The sequence below is a fragment of the Coregonus clupeaformis genome, unplaced genomic scaffold (genome assembly GCF_020615455.1).
Source record: "Coregonus clupeaformis isolate EN_2021a unplaced genomic scaffold, ASM2061545v1 scaf0292, whole genome shotgun sequence".
NCBI classification, from domain to species: domain Eukaryota; kingdom Metazoa; phylum Chordata; class Actinopteri; order Salmoniformes; family Salmonidae; genus Coregonus; species Coregonus clupeaformis.
Genome location: NW_025533747.1, coordinates 231,896 through 254,897, shown reverse-complemented (window position 1 = coordinate 254,897; position 23,002 = coordinate 231,896). Strand labels below are relative to the sequence as shown.

Here is a 23,002-nt window from a genome sequence, read left to right as displayed (position 1 = left end):
TATAGTCTACCTGACATGGAGACAACTCTATCCTGTCTATAGTCTACCTGACATGGAGACAACTCTATCCTGTCTATAGTCTACCTGACATGGAGACAACTCTATCCTGTCTATAGTCTACCTGACATGGAGACAACTCTATCCTGTCTACCTGACATGGAGACAACTCTATCCTGTCTATAGTCTACCTGACATGGAGACAACTCTATCCTGTCTATAGTCTACCTGACATGGAGACAACTCTATCCTGTCTATAGTCTACCTGACATGGAGACAACTCTATCCTGGCTATAGTCTACCTGACATGGAGACAACTCTATCCTGTCTTAGTCTACCTGACATGGAGACAACTCTATCCTGTCTATAGTCTACCTGACATGGAGACAACTCTATCCTGTCTATAGTCTACCTGACATGGAGACAACTCTATCCTGTCTATAGTCTACCTGACATGGAGACAACTCTATCCTGTCTATAGTCTACCTGACATGGAGACAACTCTATCCTGTCTATAGTCTACCTGACATGGAGACAACTCTATCCTGTCTATAGTCTACCTGACATGGAGACAACTCTATCCTGTCTATAGTCTACCTGACATGGAGACAACTCTATCCTGTCTATAGTCTACCTGACATGGAGACAACTCTATCCTGTCTATAGTCTACCTGACATGGAGACAACTCTATCCTGGCTATGTCTACCTGACATGGAGACAACTCTATCCTGTCTATAGTCTACCTGACATGGAGACAACTCTATCCTGTCTATCCTGACATGGAGACAACTCTATCCTGGCTATAGTCTACCTGACATGGAGACAACTCTATCCTGTCTATAGTCTACCTGACATGGAGACAACTCTATCCTGTCTATACCTGACATGGAGACAACTCTATCCTGTCTATAGTCTACCTGACATGGAGACAACTCTATCCTGTCTATAGTCTACCTGACATGGAGACAACTCTATCCTGTCTATATCTACCTGACATGGAGACAACTCTATCCTGTCTATAGTCTACCTGACATGGAGACAACTCTATCCTGTCTATAGTCTACCTGACATGGAGACAACTCTATCCTGTCTATAGTCTACCTGACATGGAGACAACTCTATCCTGTCTATAGTCTACCTGACATGGAGACAACTCTATCCTGTCTACCTGACATGGAGACAACTCTATCCTGTCTATAGTCTACCTGACATGGAGACAACTCTATCCTGTCTACCTGACATGGAGACAACTCTATCCTGTCTATAGTCTACCTGACACGGAGACAACTCTATCCTGTCTATCTACCTGACATGGAGACAACTCTATCCTGTCTATAGTCTACCTGACATGGAGACAACTCTATCCTGGCTATAGTCTACCTGACATGGAGACAACTCTATCCTGTCTACCTGACATGGAGACAACTCTATCCTGTCTATAGTCTACCTGACATGGAGACAACTCTATCCTGTCTACCTGACATGGAGACAACTCTATCCTGTCTATAGTCTACCTGACACGGAGACAACTCTATCCTGTCTATAGTCTACCTGACATGGAGACAACTCTATCCTGTCTATAGTCTACCTGACATGGAGACAACTCTATCCTGGCTATAGTCTACCTGACATGGAGACAACTCTATCCTGTCTATAGTCTACCTGACATGGAGACAACTCTATCCTGTCTATAGTCTACCTGACATGGAGACAACTCTATCCTGTCTATAGTCTACCTGACATGGAGACAACTCTATCCTGTCTATAGTCTACCTGACATGGAGACAACTCTATCCTGTCTATAGTCTACCTGACATGGAGACAACTCTATCCTGTCTATAGTCTACCTGACATGGAGACAACTCTATCCTGTCTATAGTCTACCTGACATGGAGACAACTCTATCCTGTCTATAGTCTACCTGACATGGAGACAACTCTATCCTGTCTATAGTCTACCTGACATGGAGACAACTCTATCCTGTCTATACCTGACATGGAGACAACTCTATCCTTAGTCTACCTGACATGGAGACAACTCTATCCTGTCTACTACCTGACATGGAGACAACTCTATCCTGTCTATAGTCTACCTGACATGGAGACAACTCTATCCTGTCTATAGTCTACCTGACATGGAGACAACTCTATCCTGTCTATAGTCTACCTGACATGGAGACAACTCTATCCTGTCTACCTGACATGGAGACAACTCTATCCTGTCTATAGTCTACCTGACAGAGAGACAACTCTATCCTGTCTAACTGACATGGAGACAACTCTATCCTGTCTATAGTCTACCTGACATGGAGACAACTCTATCCTGTCTACCTGACATGGAGACAACTCTATCCTGTCTACCTGACATGGAGACAACTCTATCCTGTCTACCTGACATGGAGACAACTCTATCCTGTCTATAGTCTACCTGACATGGAGACAACTCTATCCTGTCTATAGTCTACCTGACATGGAGACAACTCTATCCTGTCTATAGTCTACCTGACATGGAGACAACTCTATCCTGTCTATTCTACCTGACATGGAGACAACTCTATCCTGTCTATTCACCTGACATGGAGACAACTCTATCCTGTCTATGTCTACCTGACATGGAGACAACTCTATCCTGGCTATAGTCTACCTGACATGGAGACAACTCTATCCTGTCTATACCTGACATGGAGACAACTCTATCCTGGCTATAGTCTACCTGACATGGAGACAACTCTATCCTGTCTATAGTCTACCTGACATGGAGACAACTCTATCCTGTCTATAGTCTACCTGACATGGAGACAACTCTATCCTGTCTATAGTCTACCTGACATGGAGACAACTCTATCCTGTCTATCTACCTGACATGGAGACAACTCTATCCTGTCTATAGTCTACCTGACATGGAGACAACTCTATCCTGTCTATAGTCTACCTGACATGGAGACAACTCTATCCTGTCTATAGTCTACCTGACATGGAGACAACTCTATCCTGTCTACCTGACATGGAGACAACTCTATCCTGTCTATAGTCTACCTGACATGGAGACAACTCTATCCTGTCTATAGTCTACCTGACATGGAGACAACTCTATCCTGTCTATAGTCTACCTGACATGGAGACAACTCTATCCTGTCTATAGTCTACCTGACATGGAGACAACTCTATCCTGTCTATAGTCTACCTGACATGGAGACAACTCTATCCTGTCTATAGTCTACCTGACATGGAGACAACTCTATCCTGTCTACCTGACATGGAGACAACTCTATCCTGTCTATAGTCTACCTGACATGGAGACAACTCTATCCTGGCTATAGGTAGGTAGATGACCAGTGTCTCCATCACAGGAAGCAGGTACAGTGGGGAAAAAAAGTATTTAGTCAGCCACCAATTGTGCAAGTTCTCCCACTTAAAAAGATGAGAGAGGCCTGTAATTTTCATCATAGGTACACGTCAACTATGACAGACAAAATGAGGAAAAAAAATCCAGAAAATCACTTTGTAGGATTTTTTATGAATTTATTTGCAAATGATGGTGGAAAATAAGTATTTGGTCACCTACAAACAAGCAAGATTTCTGGCTCTCACAGACCTGTAACTTCTTTTTTAAGAGGCTCCTCTGTCCTCCAATCGTTACCTGTATTAATGGCACCTGTTTGAACTTGTTATCAGTATAAAAGACACCTGTCCACAACCTCAAACAGTCACACTCCAAACTCCACTATGGCCAAGACCAAAGAGCTGTCAAAGGACACCAGAAACTAAATTGTAGACCCGCACCAGGCTGGGAAGACTGAATCTGCAATAGGTAAGCAGCTTGGTTTGAAGAAATCAACTGTGGGAGCAATTATTAGGAAATGGAAGACATACAAGACCACTGATAACCTCCCTCGATCTGGGGCTCCACGCAAGATCTCACCCCGTGGGGTCAAAATGATCACAAGAACGGTGAGCAAAAATCCCAGAACCACACGGGGGACCTAGTGAATGACCTGCAGAGAGCTGGGACCAAAGTAACAAAGCCTACCATCAGTAACACACTACGCCGCCAGGGACTCAAATCCTGCAGTGCCAGACGTGTTCCCCTGCTTAAGCCAGTACATGTCCAGGCCCGTCTGAAGTTTGCTAGAGTGCATTTGGATGATCCAAAAGAGGATTGGGAGAATGTCATATGGTCAGATGAAACCAAAATATAACTTTTTGGTAAAAACTCAACTCGTCGTGTTTGGAGGACAAAGAATGCTGAGTTGCATCCAAAGACCACCATACCTACTGTGAAGCATGGGGGTGGAAACATCATGCTTTGGGACTGTTTTTCTGCAAAGGGACCAGGACGACTGATCCGTGTAAAGGAAAGAATGAATGGGGCCATGTATCGTGAGATTTTGAGTGAAAACCTCCTTCCATCAGCAAGGGCATTGAAGATGAAACGTGGCTGGGTCTTTCAGCATGACAATGATCCCAAACACACCGCCCGGGCAACGAAGGAGTGGCTTCGTAAGAATCATTTCAAGGTCCTGGAGTGGCCTAGCCAGTCTCCAGATCTCAACCCCATAGAAAATCTTTGGAGGGAGTTGAAAGTCCGTGTTGCCCAGCGACAGCCCCAAAACATCACTGCTCTATAGGAGATCTGCATGGAGGAATGGGCCAAAATACCAGCAACAGTGTGTGAAACCCTTGTGAAGACTTACAGAAAACGTTTGACCTGTGTCATTGCCAACAAAGGGTATATAACAAAGTATTGAGAAACTTTCGTTATTGACCAAATACTTATTTTCCACCATAATTTGCAAATAAATTCATTAAAAATCCTACAATGTGATTTTCTGGATTTTTTTCCCCTCATTTTGTCTGTCATAGTTGACGTGTACCTATGATGAAAATTACAGGCCTCTCTCATCTTTTTAAGTGGGAGAACTTGCAGAATTGGTGGCTGACTAAATACTTTTTTTCCCCACTGTAGATGTGGGGATTGGGTCTGTGTGTGTGTGAGAGATGGAGACAGGAAGTGTGTACCTGTATTCCCCCTCGGTCTTCGTTGCCTGCCATGCCATCGATCTCATCCATGATGAGAACATGTTTACTACTGACTGTCTGAGATGAACCTGGAGAGAGACAGGAGGGGAGAGAGATACAGAGAGAGAGAAATGGAAGGAGAGAGAGAGACAGAGAGATGGAAGGAGAGAGAGAGAGAGAGAGAGAGAGAGAGAGGAAGGAGAGAGAGATGGAAGGAGAGAGAGAGAGAGAGAGAGAGAGAGAGAGAGAGAGAGAGAGAGAGAGAGAGAGAGAGAGAGAGAGAGAGAGAGAGAGAGAGAGAGAGAGAGAGAGAGAGAGAGAGAGAGAGAGAGAGAGAGAGAGAGACAGGAGGGGAGAGAGAGACGGAAGGATTATGTTCATATTGTAAATCATGCAAATAAAGCAAATTGAATTGAGAGAGAGAGAGCGATTGAAGTAGAGAGAGAGAGAGATGGAAGGAGAGAGAGAGAGAGACAGGAGGGGAGAGAGAGACAGGAGGGGAGAGAGAGACAGAGAGGGAGAGAGAGAGAGAGAGAGAGAGAGAGAGAGAGGAGAGAGAGACAGGAGGGGAGAGAGAGACAGGAGGGGAGAGAGAGACAGGAGGGGAGAGAGAGATGGAAGGAGAGAGAGAGACAGGAGGGGAGAGAGAGACAGGAGGGGAGAGAGAGACAGGAGGGGAGAGAGAGACAGGAGGGGAGAGAGATGGAAGGAGAGAGAGAGGAGGGGAGAGAGAGATGGAAGGAGAGAGCGAGAGACAGAGAGAGAGAGACAGACAGAAAGAGAGAGATAGACAGAGAGAGAGAAATATGGAAGGAGAGAGAGAGAGAGCGGGATGAAGGTGAGAGAGAGACAGGAGGGGAGAGAGAGAGACAGAAAGAGAGAGATGGAAGGAGAGAGAGAGAGACAGGAGGGGAGAGAGAGATGGAAGGAGAGAGAGAGACAGAGAGAAAAAAAAAAGAAAGATAATTCAATTCCATCCACAAAGTGCAATTTGGTTGCAGAAAAATGGTGTGTGTGTGGTGTGTGGTGTGGTGTGAGTGTGTGGTGTGTGGTGTGAGTGTGTGGTGTGAGTGTGTGGTGTGTGTGTGTGTGTGTGTGTGGTGTGAGTGTGTGTGTGTGTGTGGTGTGAGTGTGTGTGTGTGTGGTGTGAGTGTGTGTGTGTGTGGGAGTGTGTGTGTGTGTGTGGTGTGAGTGTGTGGTGTGAGTGTGTGGTGTGAGTGTGTGTGTGTGTGTGGTGTGAGTGTGTGTGTGTGTGTGGTGTGAGTGTGTGTGTGTGTGTGGTGTGAGTGTGTGTGTGTGTGGTGAGTGTGTGTGTGGTGTGGTGTGAGTGTGTGTGTGTGTGGTGTGAGAGTGTGTGTGTGAGGTGTGAGTGTGTGTGTGTGTGTGGTGTGAGTGTGTGTGGTGTGAGTGTGAGTGTGTGTGTGTGTGTGGTGTGAGTGTGTGTGTGTGTGTGTGTGTGAGTGTGTGTGTGTGTGTGGTGTGAGTGTGTGTGTGTGTGTGGTGTGAGTGTGTGTGTGTGTGTGGTGTGAGTGTGTGTGTGGTGTGAGTGTGAGTGTGTGTGTGTGTGGTGTGAGTGTGTGTGTGGTGTGAGTGTGTGTGTGTGTGTGGTGTGAGTGTGTGTGTGTGTGTGGTGTGAGGTGTGTGGTGTGGTGTGTGAGTGTGTGTGGGTGTGTGGTGTGAGTGTGTGGTGTGAGTGTGTGTGTGTGTGAGTGTGTGTGTGTGTGTGGTGTGAGTGTGGTGTGTGTGGTGTGTGTGTGTGTGGTGTGAGTGTGAGTGTGTGTGGTGTGTAGTGTGAGTGTGTGTGTGTGTGTGGTGTGTGTGTATGTGTGTGTGTGTGTGTGTGTGAGTGTGTGTGTGTGTGGTGGGTGTGTGTGTGTGTGTGTGTGTGTGTGTGTGTGTGTGTGTAGTGTGTGTGTGGTGTGTGTGTGATGTGTGTGTGTGTGTGTGTGTGTGGTGTGTGTGGTGTGTGTGGTGTGTGGTGTGTAGTGTGAGTGTGTGTGTGTGTGGTGTGTGGTGTGTGGTGTGTGGTGTGAGTGTGAGTGTGTGTGTGTGTGTGTGTGTATGTGTGTGTGTGGTGTGTGTGTGAGTGTGTGTGTGTGTGTGTGTGTGGTGTGTGTGGTGTGTGTGGTGTGAGTGTGAGTGTGTGTGTGTGTGTTTGTGGTGTGTGGTGTGTGGTGTGAGTGTGAGTGTGTGTGTGTGTGTGTATGTGTGTGTGTGTGTGTGTGTGTGTGTGAGTGTGTGTGTGTGTGTGTGTGTGGTGTGTGTGGTGTGTGTGGTGTGTGTGTGTGTGGTGTGAGTGTGAGTGTGTGGTGTGAGTGTGTGTGTGTGTGGTGTGTGTGGTGTGTGTGGTGTGTGGTGTGTGTGGTGTGAGTGTGTGTGTGTGTGTGTGTGTGTGGTGTGAGTGTGTGGTGTGAGGTGTGGTGTGAGGTGAGTGTGTGGTGTGAGTGTGAGTGTGTGTGTGTGTGGTGTGTGTGGTGTGTGTGTATGTGTGTGTGTGGTGTGTGTGAGTGTGTGTGTGTGTGTGTGTGTGGTGTGTGTGTGTGTGTGTGGTGTGTGGTGTGTGTGGTGTGTGGTGTGTGTGGTGTGTGTGTGTGTGGTGTGTGTGGTGTGAGTGTGTGTGTGTGAGTGTGTGGTGAGTGTGTGTGTGAGTGTGAGTGTGGTGTGGTGTGTGTGGTGTGAGTGTGAGTGTGTGTGTGTGTGTGTGGTGTGAGTGTGGTGTGAGTGTGAGTGTGTGTGTGGTGTGTGTGTGAGTGTGTGGTGTGAGTGTGGTGTGAGTGTGAGTGTGTGGTGTGGTGTGAGTGTGTGTGGTGTGTGGTGTGTGTGGTGTGAGTGTGTGTGTGTGAGTGTGTGGTGTGAGTGTGTGGTGTGAGTGTGTGGTGTGTGTGAGTGTGTGGTGTGAGTGTGAGTGTGTGTGTGTGTGGTGTGAGTGTGTGTGTGGTGTGTGTGTGAGTGTGTGGTGTGAGTGTGTGTGTGTGAGTGTGTGGTGTGAGTGTGTGGTGTGAGTGTGTGGTGTGAGTGTGTGGTGTGAGTGTGTGGTGTGAGTGTGTGGTGTGAGTGTGTGGTGTGAGTGTGTGTGGTGTGTGTGGTGTGTGTGTGTGTGTGTGTGTGTGTGGTGTGAGTGTGGTGTGAGTGTGAGTGTGTGGTGTGAGTGTGTGGTGTGAGTGTGTGGTGTGAGTGTGTGTGTGTGAGTGTGTGGTGTGAGTGTGTGGTGTGAGTGTGTGGTGTGAGTGTGTGTTTACCCGTGTAGAAGTAGTTGATGCTGGTGTTGTCCAGAGACTCAGCGATCACCTCTTTTAGACTGTTCTTACTGCGGGTACAGCTGGCATTCATCTCTACATAGCTATAGGCCAGCTCCTAAACTCACCACAGTAAGAGATGAGGTGAACAGAAACTGGGATTTAGAACCAGACAACACAGGACAGACACTGGAGTGGAGCGAGTGTGGCGCGCAAGCGTGTGTGTGTGTAGCGTGCAAGCGTGTGTGTAGCGTGCGAGCGTGTGTGTGTGTAGCGTGCGAGCGTGTGTGTGTGTAGCGTGCGAGCGTGTGGCGCGTGTGAGAGTGCGTGTGTGTGTGGTGTGCGAGCGTGTGTGTGTGTGTGTAGCGTGCGAGCGTGTAGCGTGCGAGTGTGTGTGTGTGAGGCGTGCGAGCGTGTGTGTGTGTAGCGTGCGAGCGTGTGTGTGTAGCATGTGAGAGTGCGTGTGTGTGTGTAGTGCGTGAGCGTGTGTGTGTGTAGCGTGCGAGCGTGTGTGTGTGTGTGTGTAGTGTGTAGTGTGTGAGAGTGCGTGTGTGTGTAGCGTGCGAGTGTGTGTGTGTGTGTAGCGTGTGAGAGTGCGTGTGTGTGTGGTGCGCGAGCGTGTGTGTGTGTAGCGTGTGAGAGCGTGTGTGTGTGTGTGTGTGTGTAGCGTGTGAGAGTGCGTGTGTAGCATGTGAGAGTGCGTGTGTGTGTGTAGTGCGTGAGCGTGTGTGTGTGTAGCGTGCGAGCGTGTGTGTGTGTGTGTGTAGTGTGTAGTGTGTGAGAGTGCGTGTGTGTGTAGCGTGCGAGTGTGTGTGTGTGTGTAGCGTGTGAGAGTGCGTGTGTGTGTGGTGCGCGAGCGTGTGTGTGTGTAGCGTGTGAGAGCGTGTGTGTGTGTGTGTGTGTGTAGCGTGTGAGAGTGCGTGTGTGTGTGGTGCGCGAGCGTGTGTGTGTGTAGCGTGTGAGAGCGTGTGTGTGTGTAGCGTGCGAGTGTGTGAGGCGTGCGCTTGTGTTCAGACTGACCTCACAGACCAAGGCAGCTGTGGTGGTCTTGCCCACACCCGGAGGTCCAGATAGCAGGGCTGCCTTGAAGCTTGAACCATCATCCTTAGCACTGGCAAACTTCCCAAACCCTCTCCCTGAGAGAGAGAGAGATGGAGAGGGTGGGGGGAAAGAGGTGACAAATTATTTCTCTACTTCTAAGAGAGTATACAAACACTACTAGACAGAGAGAAACAGAGAGCCAGAGAGAGAGACAGAGAGACAGAGAGACAGAGAGACAGAGAGACAGAGACAGAGACAGAGAGAGAGAGAGAGAGAGAGAGAGAGAGAGAGAGAGAGAGACAGAGAGAGAGAGAGAGAGAGAGAGAGAGAGACAGAGAGAGAGAGAGAGAGAGAGAGAGACAGACAGACCTGCTGGTTTAGCCCCTCCCACTGCATGGTGAGTGTGCCAGTTCTTCAGCCAGCGAAGCAACTTATTGGCCGGGCTCTGGTCTCCCTGCTGACCAATCACAGCCTTCAGATTCCGGGGGCGGTACTTGTCCACCCACAGCAGACTGAAATCTTCACCCGCGAATGAGGGCACAGACGGAGCGGCAGAGGAGGAAGCTGATTCGCTCTTACCCCCCAAGCCCAGCCCCCTTTTGACACCTGAACCTGTACTCCTCCCTGGGGGGGTCACACTGTCCCCCACCCCGACTCCTCGCCTCGACGCTGAGCCAGGTTTGGAGGGGTTGGGGGTCTTGGGGGGAGTTTTGGGGGAGAGTTTGGGGGTGCGGGGGGAGGTCTTGGTGTCCGGGGTTCTGCTCTTAGATACCTTGTTCTGATAGGACGACAGAGAAAATACAAGTTAGTACATCACCAGGAAGACAGAGGAGATACAACAAAGATGCTGACCTTCTAGGCAGAGTTGCAAAGAAAAAATCTTCCTCTGTCCAGTGACTGTGTTCTTTTGCCCATCTTAATCTTTTCTTTTTATTGGCCAGTCTGAGATATGGCTTTTTCTTTGCAACTCTGCCTAGAAGGTCAGCATCCAGGAGTCGCCTCTTCACTGTTGACGTTGAGACTGGTGTTTTGCGGGTACTATTTAATGAAGCTGCCAGTTGAGGACCTGTGAGGCGTCTGTTTCTCAAACTAGACACTCTAATGTATTTGTCCTCTTGCTCAGTTGTGCACCGGGGCCTCCCACTCCTCTTTCTATTCTGGTTAGAGCCAGTTTGCGCTGTTCTGTGATGGGAGTAGTACACAGCGTTGTACGAGATCTTCAGTTTCTTGGCAATTTCTCGCATGGAATAGAATGACGAGTTTCAGAAGAAAGTTATTTGTTTCTGGCCATTTTGAGCCTGTAATCGAACTCACATTTGCTGTTGCTCCAGATACTCAACTAGTCTCAAGAAGGCCAGTTTTATTGCTTCTTTAATCAGCACAACAGTTTTCAGCTGTGCTAACATAATTGCAAAAGGGTTTTCAAATGATCAGTTAGCCTTTTAAAATGATAAACTTGGATTAGCAAACACAACGTGCCATTGGAACACAGGACTGATGGTTGCTGATAATGGGCCTCTGTACGCCTATGTAGATATTCCATTTAAAAAAATCAGCCGTTTCCAGCTACAATAGCCATTTACAACATTAACAATGTCTACACTGTATTTCTGATCAATTCGATGTTATTTAAAAAATGGACACATTTTTTTTGCTTTTCTTTCAAAAACAAGGACATTTCTAAGTGACCCCAAACTTTTGAACGGCAGCGTACATACATATATATATATACACACATATCCTTTAAATATATATATATTTCCCTTTATTACTTTCCCCACCACTTTCTTCTGAAACTCAGGTAGCGTATGTCACATCAAATCAGGTTTTTATCCTGTAGAAGATCGGGATTGGATTGTAATGCAGCGCTGCATTCATCTGACAGACCTAACTCGAATGACTGCTTTCTTTATATCCAGTAGGATGTTTCCCCTAGAAAGGGGGGCTCTGGGATAGAACTTTTTAATATTTGTACTGTACTAATATTTTGTTAAAGCCTGGTTAGGCTATGCATTTAAGTAATGAACTGATTATACATTTAGTCATTGCTCTTCTTAAAACCCAGGTGATATTGTATTCTATTAGACGTCATGTTGACATAATATTTTATGTTTATCGGAGACGTGTTCAGAGTAAAGAAACAGTCACAGTTAACATGGGAACGTCGGCATTCTTTTTCTAAATAACACAGGAAGGATTTCCTAGCGGAAGGAAGGATTTCCTAGCGGAAGGAAGGATTTCCTGGCGGAAGGAAGGATTTCCTAGCGGGAAGGAAGGATTTCCTAGCGGGAAGGAAGGATTTCCTAGCGGAAGGAAGGATTTCCTGGCGGAAGGAAGGATTTCCTAGCGGGAAGGAAGGATTTCCTAGCAGAAGGAAGGATTTCCTAGCGGGAAGGAAGGATTTCCTAGCGTCCTAGGTTTTCACTTGGAATAATATAACTCTTGAAGCCCTCATTATGCCTCGAGCAGGTGTCTACTCGGACAATGTGGTAAAGTACTTATTTATTCATTCTCCACCATTTATGAAAAACCCTCTCACTTGGTACAGTGGGGGAAAAAAGTATTTAGTCAGCCACCAATTGTGCAAGTTCTCCCACTTAAAAAGATGAGAGAGGCCTGTAATTTTCATCATAGGTACACGTCAACTATGACAGACAAATTGAGAAAAATAATCCAGAAAATCACATTGTAGGATTTTTAATGAATTTATTTTCAAATTATGGTGGAAAATAAATATTTGGTCACCTACAAACAAGCAAGATTTCTGGCTCTCACAGACCTGTAACTTCTTCTTTAAGAGGCTCCTCTGTCCTCCACTCGTTACCTGTATTAATGGCCCCTGTTTGAACTTGTTATCAGTATAAAAGACACCTGTCCACAACCTCAAACAGTCACACTCCAAACTCCACTATGGCCAAGACCAAAGAGCTGTCAAAGGACACCAGAAACAAAATTGTAGACCTGCACCAGGCTGGGAAGACTGCATCTGCAATAGGTAAGCAGCTTGGTTTGAAGAAATCAACTGTGGGAGCAATTATTAGGAAATGGAAGACATACAAGACCACTGATAATCTCCCTCGATCTGGGGCTCCACGCAAGATCTCACCCCGTGGGGTCAAAATGATCACAAGAACGGTGAGCAAAAATCCCAGAACCACACGGGGGGACCTAGTGAATGACCTGCAGAGAGCTGGGACCAAAGTAACAAAGCCTACCATCAGTAACACACTATGCCGCCAGGGACTCAAATCCTGCAGTGCAAGACGTGTCCCCCTGCTTAAGCCAGTACATGTCCAGGCCCGTCTGAAGTTTGCTAGAGTGCATTTGGATGATCCAGAAGAGGATTGGGAGAATGTCATATGATCAGATGAAACCAAAATATAACTTTTTATAGTTTTAGTATATTATATTAGTTAAATATAGTTTTAGTATATTATATTAGTTAAATATAGTTTTAGTATATTATTTAAATATAGTTTTAGTATATTATATTATTTAAATATAGTTTTAGTATATTATATTATTTAAATATAGTTTTAGTATATTATTTAAATATAGTTTTAGTATATTATTTAAATATAGTTTTTGTATAATATTTAAATATAGGTTTAGTATATTATATTAGTTAAATATAGTTTTAGTATATTATTTAAATATAGTTTTAGTATATTATATTATTTAAATATAGTTTTAGTATATTATATTATTTAAATATAGTTTTAGTATATTATTTAAATATAGTTTTAGTATATTATATTATTTAAATATAGTTTTAGTATATTATATTATTTAAATATAGTTTTAGTATATTATTTAAATATAGTTTTAGTATATTATTTAAATATAGTTTTAGTATATTATTTAAATATAGTTTTAGTATATTATATTAGTTAAATATAGTTTTAGTATATTATATTAGTTAAATATAGTTTTAGTATATTATATTATTTAAATATAGTTTTAGTATATTATATTATTTAAATATAGTTTTAGTATATTATTTAAATATAGTTTTAGTATATTATATTAGTTAAATATAGTTTTAGTATATTATATTATTTAAATATAGTTTTAGTATATTATATTATTTAAATATAGTTTTAGTATATTATTTAAATATAGTTTTAGTATATTATATTATTTAAATATAGTTTTAGTATATTATATTATTTAAATATAGTTTTAGTATATTATTTAAATATAGTTTTAGTATATTATTTAAATATAGTTTTAGTATATTATATTAGTTAAATATAGTTTTAGTATATTATATTAGTTAAATATAGTTTTAGTATATTATATTATTTAAATATAGTTTTAGTATATTATATTATTTAAATATAGTTTTAGTATATTATTTAAATATAGTTTTAGTATATTATTTAAATATAGTTTTAGTATATTATTTAAATATAGTTTTAGTATATTATATTAGTTAAATATAGTTTTAGTATATTATATTAGTTAAATATAGTTTTAGTATATTATATTATTTAAATATAGTTTTAGTATATTATATTATTTAAATATAGTTTTAGTATATTATTTAAATATAGTTTTAGTATATTATTTAAATATAGTTTTAGTATATTATATTAGTTAAATATAGTTTTAGTATATTATATTAGTTAAATATAGTTTTAGTATATTATATTAGTTAAATGTAGTTTTAGTATATTATATTAGTTACGGTTCATTCAGAGACCTGCATCCGACCGCAGTCATGATTAACTTGTAATATGATCTTGCATCCCAAATGGCACCCTACTCCCTATATTACTAGGGTTCCCAAATGGCACCCTGCTCCCTATTTTACTGGGTTGGACCAAATGGCACCCTACTCCCTATATTACTAGGTTGGACCAAATGGCACCCTACTCCCTATATTACTAGGTTGGACCAAATGGCACCCTACTCCCTATATTACTAGGTTGGACCAAATGGCACCCTACTCCCTATATTACTAGGTTGGACCAAATGGCACCCTACTCCCTATATTACTAGGTTGGACCAAATGGCACCCTACTCCCTATATTACTAGGTTGGACCAAATGGCACCCTACTCCCTATTTTACTGGGTTGGACCAAATGGCACCCTACTCCCTATATTACTAGGTTGGACCAAATGGCACCCTACTCCCTATATTACTAGGTTGGACCAAATGGCACCCTACTCCCTATATTACTAGGGTTCCCAAATGGCACCCTACTCCCTATATTACTAGGGTTCCCAAATGGCACCCTACTCCCTATATTACTGGGTTGGACCAAATGGCACCCTACTCCCTATATTACTGGGTTGGACCAAATGGCACCCTACTCCCTATATTACTGGGTTGGACCAAATGGCACCCTACTCCCTATATTACTGGGTTGGACCAAATGGCACCCTACTCCCTATATTACTAGGTTGGACCAAATGGCACCCTACTCCCTATTTTACTGGGTTGGACCAAATGGCACCCTACTCCCTATTTTACTGGGTTGGACCAAATGGCACCCTACTCCCTATATTACTAGGTTGGACCAAATGGCACCCTACTCCCTATATTACTAGGTTGGACCAAATGGCACCCTACTCCCTATATTACTAGGGTTCCCAAATGGCACCCTACTCCCTATTTTACTGGGTTGGACCAAATGGCACCCTACTCCCTATTTTACTGGGTTGGACCAAATGGCACCCTACTCCCTATATTACTGGGTTGGACCAAATGGCACCCTACTCCCTATATTACTAGGGTTGGACCAAATGGCACCCTACTCCCTATTTTACTAGGGTTCCCAAATGGCACCCTACTCCCTATTTTACTAGGGTTCCCAAATGGCACCCTACTCCCTATATTACTAGGGTTCCCAAATGGCACCCTACTCCCTATTTTACTGGGTTGGACCAAATGGCACCCTACTCCCTATATTACTGGGTTGGACCAAATGGCACCCTACTCCCTATTTTACTGGGTTGGACCAAATGGCACCCTACTCCCTATATTACTGGGTTGGACCAAATGGCACCCTACTCCCTATTTTACTAGGGTTCCCAAATGGCACCCTACTCCCTATTTTACTAGGGTTCCCAAATGGCACCCTACTCCCTATATTACTAGGGTTCCCAAATGGCACCCTACTCCCTATATTACTGGGTTGGACCAAATGGCACCCTACTCCCTATATTACTAGGGTTCCCAAATGGCACCCTACTCCCTATATTACTAGGGTTCCCAAATGGCACCCTACTCCCTATATTACTAGGGTTCCCAAATGGCACCCTACTCCCTATTTTACTAGGGTTCCCAAATGGCACCCTACTCCCTATATTACTGGGTTGGACCAAATGGCACCCTACTCCCTATATTACTAGGTTGGACCAAATGGCACCCTACTCCCTATTTTACTGGGTTGGACCAAATGGCACCCTACTCCCTATATTACTAGGTTGGACCAAATGGCACCCTACTCCCTATATTACTAGGGTTCCCAAATGGCACCCTACTCCCTATATTACTGGGTTGGACCAAATGGCACCCTACTCCCTATATTACTAGGGTTCCCAAATGGCACCCTACTCCCTATATTACTGGGTTGGACCAAATGGCACCCTACTCCCTATATTACTAGGTTGGACCAAATGGCACCCTACTCCCTATATTACTAGGGTTCCCAAATGGCACCCTACTCCCTATATTACTAGGTTGGACCAAATGGCACCCTACTCCCTATATTACTAGGGTTCCCAAATGGCACCCTACTCCCTATATTACTAGGTTGGACCAAATGGCACCCTACTCCCTATATTACTAGGTTGGACCAAATGGCACCCTACTCCCTATATTACTAGGTTGGACCAAATGGCACCCTACTCCCTATTTTACTAGGTTGGACCAAATGGCACCCTACTCCCTATATTACTGGGTTGGACCAAATGGCACCCTACTCCCTATATTACTAGGTTGGACCAAATGGCACCCTACTCCCTATATTACTAGGTTGGACCAAATGGCACCCTACTCCCTATATTACTGGGTTGGACCAAATGGCACCCTACTCCCTATTTTACTAGGTTGGACCAAATGGCACCCTACTCCCTATTTTACTAGGTTGGACCAAATGGCACCCTACTCCCTATATTACTAGGTTGGACCAAATGGCACCCTACTCCCTATATTACTAGGTTGGACCAAATGGCACCCTACTCCCTATATTACTAGGTTGGACCAAATGGCACCCTACTCCCTATATTACTGGGTTGGACCAAATGGCACCCTACTCCCTATTTTACTAGGGTTCCCAAATGGCACCCTACTCCCTATATTACTAGGGTTCCCAAATGGCACCCTACTCCCTATATTACTGGGTTGGACCAAATGGCACCCTACTCCCTATATTACTGGGTTGGACCAAATGGCACCCTACTCCCTATTTTACTAGGGTTCCCAAATGGCACCCTACTCCCTATATTACTAGGGTTCCCAAATGGCACCCTACTCCCTATTTTACTAGGGTTCCCAAATGGCACCCTACTCCCTATTTTACTAGGTTGGACCAAATGGCACCCTACTCCCTATTTTACTAGGTTGGACCAAATGGCACCCTACTCCCTATATTACTAGGGTTCCCAAATGGCACCCTACTCCCTATATTACTAGGGTTCCCAAATGGCACCCTACTCCCTATATTACTAGGTTGGACCAAATGGCACCCTACTCCCTATATTACTAGGTTGGACCAAATGGCACCCTACTCCCTATATTACTAGGTTGGACCAAATGGCACCCTACTCCCTATATTACTAGGGTTGGACCAAATGGCACCCTACTCCCTATATTACTAGGTTGGACCAAATGGCACCCTACTCCCTATATTACTAGGTTGGACCAAATGGCACCCTACTCCCTATATTACTGGGTTGGACCAAATGGCACCCTACTCCCTATATTACTAGGGTTCCCAAATGGCACCCTACTCCCTATATTACTAGGGTTCCCAAATGGCACCCTACTCCCTATATTACTAGGGTTCCCAAATGGCACCCTACTCCCTATTTTACTAGGGTTCCCAAATGGCACCCTACTCCCTATTTTACTAGGGTTCCCAAATGGCACCCTACTCCCTATTTTACTAGGGTTGGACCAAATGGCACCCTACTCCCTATATTACTAGGGTTCGACCAAATGGCACCCTACTCCCTATATTACTAGGGTTCCCAAATGGCACCCTACTCCCTATATTACTAGGTTGGACCAAATGGCACCCTACTCCCTATATTACTAGGTTGGACCAAATGGCACCCTACTCCCTATATTACTAGGGTTCCCAAATGGCACCCTACTCCCTATATTACTAGGGTTCCCAAATGGCACCCTACTCCCTATATTACTGGGTTGGACCAAATGGCACCCTACTCCCTATATTACTAGGGTTCCCAAATGGCACCCTACTCCCTATATTACTAGGGTTCCCAAATGGCACCCTACTCCCTATATTACTAGGGTTCCCAAATGGCACCCTACTCCCTATATTACTAGGGTTCCCAAATGGCACCCTACTCCCTATATTACTAGGGTTCCCAAATGGCACCCTACTCCCTATATTACTGGGTTGGACCAAATGGCACCCTACTCCCTATATTACTAGGTTGGACCAAATGGCACCCTACTCCCTATATTACTAGGGTTCCCAAATGGCACCCTACTCCCTATATTACTAGGGTTCCCAAATGGCACCCCTACTCCCTATATTACTGGGTTGGACCAAATGGCACCCTACTCCCTATATTACTAGGTTGGACCAAATGGCACCCTACTCCCTATATTACTAGGGTTCCCAAATGGCACCCTACTCCCTATATTACTAGGGTTCCCAAATGGCACCCTACTCCCTATATTACTAGGGTTCCCAAATGGCACCCTACTCCCTATATTACTAGGGTTCCCAAATGGCACCCTACTCCCTATATTACTAGGGTTCCCAAATGGCACCCTACTCCCTATTTTACTAGGGTTCCCAAATGGCACCCTACTCCCTATTTTACTAGGTTGGACCAAATGGCACCCTACTCCCTATATTACTAGGTTGGACCAAATGGCACCCTACTCCCTATATTACTAGGTTGGACCAAATGGCACCCTACTCCCTATATTACTAGGTTGGACCAAATGGCACCCTACTCCCTATATTACTGGGTTGGACCAAATGGCACCCTACTCCCTATTTTACTAGGGTTCCCAAATGGCACCCTACTCCCTATATTACTAGGTTGGACCAAATGGCACCCTACTCCCTATATTACTGGGTTGGACCAAATGGCACCCTACTCCCTATATTACTGGGTTGGACCAAATGGCACCCTACTCCCTATATTACTAGGGTTCCCAAATGGCACCCTACTCCCTATATTACTAGGGTTCCCAAATGGCACCCTACTCCCTATATTACTAGGGTTCCCAAATGGCACCCTACTCCCTATATTACTGGGTTGGACCAAATGGCACCCTACTCCCTATATTACTAGGGTTCCCAAATGGCACCCTACTCCCTATATTACTGGGTTGGACCAAATGGCACCCTACTCCCTATTTTACTAGGGTTCCCAAATGGCACCCTACTCCCTATATTACTGGGTTGGACCAAATGGCACCCTACTCCTATATTACTAGGTTGGACCAAATGGCACCCTACTCCCTATATTACTAGGGTTCCCAAATGGCACCCTACTCCCTATATTACTAGGGTTCCCAAATGGCACCCTACTCCCTATTTTACTAGGGTTTCCCAAATGGCACCCTACTCCCTATATTACTAGGGTTGGCCCAAATGGCACCCTACTCCCTATATTACTAGGGTTGGACCAAATGGCACCCTACTCCCTATATTACTAGGTTGGACCAAATGGCACCCTACTCCCTATATTACTAGGGTTGGACCAAATGGCACCCTACTCCCTATATTACTGGGTTGGACCAAATGGCACCCTACTCCCTATTTTACTAGGGTTCCCAAATGGCACCCTACTCCCTATATTACTAGGTTGGACCAAATGGCACCCTACTCCCTATATTACTGGGTTGGACCAAATGGCACCCTACTCCCTATATTACTGGGTTGGACCAAATGGCACCCTACTCCCTATATTACTGGGTTGGACCAAATGGCACCCTACTCCCTATATTACTAGGTTGGACCAAATGGCACCCTACTCCCTATATTACTAGGTTGGACCAAATGGCACCCTACTCCCTATTTTACTAGGTTGGACCAAATGGCACCCTACTCCCTATATTACTAGGTTGGACCAAATGGCACCCTACTCCCTATTTTACTAGGGTTCCCAAATGGCACCCTACTCCCTATATTACTAGGTTGGACCAAATGGCACCCTACTCCCTATATTACTAGGGTTCCCAAATGGCACCCTACTCCCTATTTTACTGGGTTGGACCAAATGGCACCCTACTCCCTATTTTACTAGGTTGGACCAAATGGCACCCTACTCCCTATTTTACTAGGTTGGACCAAATGGCACCCTACTCCCTATTTTACTAGGTTGGACCAAATGGCACCCTACTCCCTATTTTACTAGGGTTCCCAAATGGCACCCTACTCCCTATTTTACTGGGTTGGACCAAATGGCACCCTACTCCCTATATTTACTAGGTTTGACCAAATGGCACCCTACTCCCTATTTTACTAGGTTGGACCAAATGGCACCCTACTCCCTATTTACTAGGTTGGACCAAATGGCACCCTACTCCCTATTTTACTAGGTTGGACCAAATGGCACCCTACTCCCTATTTTACTAGGTTGGACCAAATGGCACCCTACTCCCTATTTTACTAGGTTGGACCAAATGGCACCCTACTCCCTATATTACTAGGGTTGGACCAAATGGCACCCTACTCCCTATATTACTAGGGTTGGACCAAATGGCACCCTACTCCCTATATTACTAGGGTTCCCAAATGGCACCCTACTCCCTATATTACTGGGTTGGACCAAATGGCACCCTACTCCCTATATTACTAGGGTTCCCAAATGGCACCCTACTCCCTATATTACTAGGGTTCCCAAATGGCACCCTACTCCCTATATTACTAGGTTGGACCAAATGGCACCCTACTCCCTATATTACTAGGTTGGACCAAATGGCACCCTACTCCCTATATTACTAGGGTTCGACCAAATGGCACCCTACTCCTATATTACTAGGGTTCCCAAATGGCACCCTACTCCCTATATTACTAGGGTTCCCAAATGGCACCCTACTCCCTATATTACTAGGTTGGACCAAATGGCACCCTACTCCCTATATTACTAGGTTGGACCAAATGGCACCCTACTCCCTATATTACTAGGGTTCCCAAATGGCACCCTACTCCCTATATTACTAGGGTTCCAAATGGCACCCTACTCCCTATATTACTAGGTTGGACCAAATGGCACCCTACTCCCTATATTACTGGGTTGGACCAAATGGCACCCTACTCCCTATATTACTAGGGTTCCCAAATGGCACCCTACTCCATATATTACTAGGGTTGGACCAAATGGCACCCTACTCCCTATATTACTACGTTGGACCAAATGGCACCCTACTCCCTATATTACTGGGTTGGACCAAATGGCACCCTACTCCCTATATTACTAGGGTTGGACCAAATGGCACCCTACTCCCTATATTACTAGGGTTCGACCAAATGGCACCCTACTCCCTATATTACTAGGGTTCGACCAAATGGCACCCTACTCCCTATATTACTGGGTTGGACCAAATGGCACCCTACTCCCTATATTACTAGGGTTCGACCAAATGGCACCCTACTCCCTATATTACTAGGGTTCCCAAATGGCACCCTACTCCCTATATTACTAGGTTGGACCAAATGGCACCCTACTCCCTATTTTACTAGGGTTGGACCAAATGGCACCCTACTCCCTATATTACTAGGTTGGACCAAATGGCACCCTACTCCCTATTTTACTGGGGTTCCCAAATGGCACCCTACTCCCTATATTACTAGGTTGGACCAAATGGCACCCTACTCCCTATATTACTAGGTTGGACCAAATGGCACCCTACTCCCTATATTACTAGGGTTCCCAAATGGCACCCTACTCCCTATTTTACTGGGTTGGACCAAATGGCACCCTACTCCCTATATTACTAGGTTGGACCAAATGGCACCCCTACTCCCTATATTACTAGGTTGGACCAAATGGCACCCTACTCCCTATATTACTAGGTTGGACCAAATGGCACCCTACTCCCTATATTACTAGGTTGGACCAAATGGCACCCTACTCCCTATATTACTAGGTTGACCAAATGGCACCCTACTCCCTATATTACTAGGTTGGACCAAATGGCACCCTACTCCCTATATTACTAGGGTTCCCAAATGGCACCCTACTCCCTATATTACTAGGTTGCCAAATGGCACCCTACTCCCTATATTACTAGGGTTCCCAAATGGCACCCTACTCCCTATATTACTAGGGTTCGACCAAATGGCGCCCTACTCCCTATATTACTAGGGTTCCCAAATGGCACCCTACTCCCTATATTACTAGGGTTGGACCAAATGGCACCCTACTCCCTATATTTACTAGGGTTGGACCAAATGGCACCCTACTCCCTATATTACTAGGTTGGACCAAATGGCACCCTACTCCCTATATTACTAGGGTTCCCAAATGGCACCCTACTCCCCTATATTACTAGGGTTCGACCAAATGGCACCCTACTCCCTATATTACTAGGGTTCCCAAATGGCACCCTACTCCCTATATTACTAGGGTTCGACCAAATGGCACCCTACTCCCTATATTACTAGGGTTCACCAAATGGCACCCTACTCCCTATATTACTAGGTTGGACCAAATGGCACCCTACTCCCTATATTACTAGGTTGCCCAAATGGCACCCTACTCCCTATATTACTAGGGTTCCCAAATGGCACCCCTACTCCCTATATTACTAGGGTTGGACCAAATGGCACCCTACTCCCTATATTACTAGGGTTGACCAAATGGCACCCTACTCCCTATATTACTAGGGTTCGACCAAATGGCACCCTACTCCCTATATTACTAGGTTGGACCAAATGGCACCCTACTCCCTATATTACTAGGGTTCCCAAATGGCACCCTACTCCCTATATTACTAGGTTGGACCAAATGGCACCCTACTCCCTATATTACTGGGTTGGACCAAATGGCACCCTACTCCCTATATTACTAGGTTGGACCAAATGGCACCCTACTCCCTATATTACTAGGGTTCCCAAATGGCACCCTACTCCCTATATTACTAGGTTGGACCAAATGGCACCCTACTCCCTATATTACTAGGGTTCCCAAATGGCACCCTACTCCCTATATTACTAGGGTTCCCAAATGGCACCCTACTCCCTATATTACTAGGGTTGGACCAAATGGCACCCTACTCCCTATATTACTAGGGTTCGACCAAATGGCACCCTACTCCCTATATTACTAGGGTTCGACCAAATGGCACCCTACTCCCTATATTACTAGGGTTCACCAAATGGCACCCTACTCCCCTATATTACTAGGGTTCCCAAATGGCACCCTACTCCCTATATTACTAGGGTTCGCCAAATGGCACCCTACTCCCTATATTACTAGGGTTCCCAAATGGCACCCTACTCCCTATATTACTAGGGTTCGACCAAATGGCACCCTACTCCTA

At 44.9% G+C, this 23,002-nt stretch overlaps 1 protein-coding gene across 1 annotated transcript in view; it reads right to left on the bottom strand.

The window, feature by feature from the left end:
• The window catches only part of rfc1 (replication factor C (activator 1) 1), a 116,820-nt gene that overhangs the window by 61,156 nt on the left and 32,662 nt on the right, over positions 1-23,002 (bottom strand). The window contains exons 11-14 of the mRNA XM_045214648.1: positions 9,663-10,071; positions 9,273-9,388; positions 8,256-8,370; positions 5,017-5,105 (exon numbers count right to left, since the gene is read on the bottom strand). Coding sequence (XP_045070583.1) covers positions 5,017-5,105; positions 8,256-8,370; positions 9,273-9,388; positions 9,663-10,071 — 729 coding nt within the window. The remainder of the gene's footprint in view (positions 1-5,016; positions 5,106-8,255; positions 8,371-9,272; positions 9,389-9,662; positions 10,072-23,002) is intronic.